Raw genomic sequence first — 3,649 nt, 5'->3', positions numbered from 1 at the left:
AAAATATCAACGTAGATTTTTTAGTTGGCTGAAAATATAAAGAATATTTGGTGCATTTTTTTCGAAATATGTATGAATGTAACCGCCTTAAGTAAATCAGTATTGAATTTCTGTAAATTCTGTTAAGCCATATTGTAAATTTGTATAATTTTAGCTAAAGAAAAATATTATTATAGAATATATATATAGAATATAATAGAATATATGAATTGGATGAAAAATATTTCGTATCTCACTTTCAATTTCTTATCCAAAAAATTATGCATTTTTATCTTTATGTAAGTAAATAATGATTTCCATATATATTGTGCTAAACCATATCTTGCATTTTTATCTAAAAGAGAGAAAGAGAGAGCACTTTTGTACTTGGATAAAAAAATTAGCTAAGTAAGCTAAAATAAATTTAAAACTTTTATATTTGCATCTAAAGTGAAATATTATTAAAATAATTGGCTTCATTATTTTTAATATTATATATCACCCTCACAGTTATAGTTCTATTTTATATTACGAATTTATATGTTTTTTTGTTTTGTTTTATAAAATAATAACTACAGCTTTATTTACGAAATCAATTTTGAAAATTTTTTTAATAATATTTGAATATTTGCTGCTTTAATTTCGAAATCAATTTTGAAATTTTTTTAGAAAATATTGTTTGAATAGTTACTTCTTTTATTTAGCTGATTATAAAAATATTCTAAAATTGTTTGCAATTTTTAGTTTAAAAATTTAAAATTAAATTTATAGATTAAAAATATGTAAAAATGATAAAATATCAACTGCTTGACGTTGAAACCTTTTATTTTTTTTAATCAAAGTTTTCACAAAGAGTAAGAGTTTCTAAATGACGAGACGAAACGTGTTATTTAAATTATTTTCTTTAACATTTTAATTTTAGCATAATATAAATATGAATTTCACTTTTATCAACAACTTATATTACGGTTTTATCATAAATTTATTTTGAAAAGTCTTTGCAGAATTATATTTAAAGCCATTAATATTGCTGCTAAAATCGTTTAAATTTACAATTTAAATTCAAAGTTTAATTAAAAAAATTTAAGGCAAAATAAAAAATATATTTTTTATATTTCCACAATATAATTACTTTGTACTTTTACTTTAATTGTATTTAAATTTTAGTAGCAAAAAAGCAATTTTTTTTTTAATTTTAATTTTTTGCTACTAAAATTCAAATATGTATAGAATTTATACTAAAACTTAATTATATGACTTTTTAAAGCAAATTTTTTGTTGAAATATAAATATATAAATTTTAAATATATTTTATAAACTTTTTTAATTTTAATTTTAGCACATCTAAACACTCACTTCGCTTTTTTAAATAATGATATTATTTTTTCACAAAAAATACATTAAAGAAATTATATTTTTAGTTTGTAGCAATAATGTTAGTGCCAAAATATTTTAACTAATAATTGTTATTTATTCGCTTCACTATAATAAACAATTACCCATATTATTTTGAAACAAATTACAAAAATATACATATAATAAATATACAAAATATTTTAAAAATGATATTTAACAATACGTTTAGTTCTAAAAGAATTTTAATCCATATTTTTATATTTTGCTAATATTTCACAATAATCAATAAGTGCTGCAAAAATATCTTCAAACCAATTTAGGCTAATTCACAGCCTCTTTTAAAACATCCTTATATATTTTTTTAAATTATTTGCTTAAAAATATTTTATGCTATTTAGTATTGGTATTATAGTTGTTTAAACACGAAAGCTTACACCTTACCTTTGCCGCCACAGCCGTATGCATATTCAAATAAAACACAGTTAACACAAAGCAAAAATTATTTTTATTCAAATAACAGACGACTGTTTAATACTTTTATGTTTACTAACGTCTTTCCTGTTGTTGTTTTTAATTAACACACTTGCAGCAGCAACTGCAAAATATATGGACTTATTAATATTGTTGTTTTTAGACTTGCAGGGCTATTACCGCCACTTGAAGAAGTAACACCAATACACACACACACACACACACAAATGAAAATTAAACACAAACACGCAGATTTCGCATTAAAATGAAGTTGCAAACAAAAACAATATTTTTAGCATACACACAACACAAAAAACTAAAGAAACAAACAAATAAAACTGTGCGACTCCCTTGCACAACTTCCAGTCTCAAGCACGGATATCCGCCACTTTCCTTTCCTTATGCAAACCCTGCCGTGCGCACAAACAAGAAAAAAACTATCTCGTGTCCACTACTCCAAATTTCCCTCCAACCAACAGCATACGTTAATAAAAATCGAATCTTTTGCACGAAATATCTGTATGTAAGCGCTGCATATTGCCGTACTAACGCGCTTGTGTTCCAACGTCTTTCAGGTTCGCACACCGACTGCAACGACGATTGTAACCGCCACGGCGCAGACGCGACGACCGGTGCTGAGCGTGCGCCGACGCAAGATCAATTCGCCGAACGCTTCATCAGGTATAGCTTACCAGACGGCTACCACGTCGTTACAGACGAGCCAAACGGCGGCAGCAACTACAACTACAACTAATGCGGACGCTTCAACCAAAAGTGATGAGCTGCTAATAATCACAACGGAATTACCGACGACGACCTTTAATAAGCAACAACTACAACGTAATCGTAATAAACTGGTAACACCGGCCGCCACAACAGCAACAGCAACTACAACGGACGATTTAAACGCACCAACAACAACACAATTTACAGCAGCAGCAATTACACTGAACAACGCCAACAACAATCAGAAGAGTTATTTAAATACAAAGTACAGAGCTAAGCTGGTAGCAGCTGGTTTGTCAACGATCAGCACATCATTAGCAACGGAGACACCAAATGTCGATGGAGCAGCAGCAGCAGCAACCACAACAGCCAGCAATGACATCATACAGCAAGCAAATGTCAACACCAACACCAAACAACCGTCGACTGTGTTGCGCAGAAAATTCCAAGCACGACGTCTCATTACAACCACAGCGGCAAGCGCCACAGACGATAGTGGTAAGTCACAATTAATGAACACATTTACCATATATACCTTACTTACATACATGAATACATATATTGTTAATATAAAAGTGCTGATGTTTATAAACTCATATATTGCTCCGCAACATGTGTCGGCAACATTTAATAGCGCCGAATGAGTGAAATAGATATGTACGTAAACATAAGTGAATGTTGAAACACTGACAAATGTTTGTAAACACGTATATGCCGTAGCAACATTGGTCGGCAACATTTCATATTATCAAGTGACTTTAATACCTATAATTCGTAATAATGAACTTGAAAGCGCTCATGAATGTTTATAAACTCATATGTTTCTTTGCAACATGTATCAACAACATTTTACAATATCAAGTTACTTAAATACGTATACATACATACACACATGCATAGATATGAAATAAAAAGCTGAACTCATATGTTGCTCCGCAATATGTGTCCGCAACATGTTATAATATTGAGTGTCGGCGAAGTCGATCAGCCTCAACCCATTTGGGGATGTTTCTTCGTGGAGGCTGAATTTGCCGACCGTAGTGCCAAAGATACCTTCTTTGCCCACCCTGGCGTTAAAGTCGCCAAGCACGATTTTGACATCGTGGCGGGGGCAGCT

General features: G+C 30.2%; 1 protein-coding gene across 1 annotated transcript in view; it reads left to right on the top strand.

Moving 5' to 3' along the window:
- LOC108967944 (mucin-5AC-like) overlaps positions 1 to 3,649 on the top strand; it is a 25,139-nt gene that overhangs the window by 13,222 nt on the left and 8,268 nt on the right. The window contains exon 2 of the mRNA XM_018931645.1: positions 2,335 to 3,030. Within this exon, the coding sequence (XP_018787190.1) occupies positions 2,335 to 3,030 (696 nt within the window). The remainder of the gene's footprint in view (positions 1 to 2,334; positions 3,031 to 3,649) is intronic.

The sequence above is a fragment of the Bactrocera latifrons genome, unplaced genomic scaffold (genome assembly GCF_001853355.1).
Source record: "Bactrocera latifrons isolate USDA-ARS-PBARC rearing strain unplaced genomic scaffold, ASM185335v1 scaffold_20, whole genome shotgun sequence".
Classification (NCBI taxonomy): Eukaryota; Metazoa; Arthropoda; class Insecta; order Diptera; family Tephritidae; genus Bactrocera; species Bactrocera latifrons.
The sequence above is the reverse complement of the archived record's forward strand: the minus strand, read 5'-3'. Positions and strand labels throughout refer to the sequence as shown.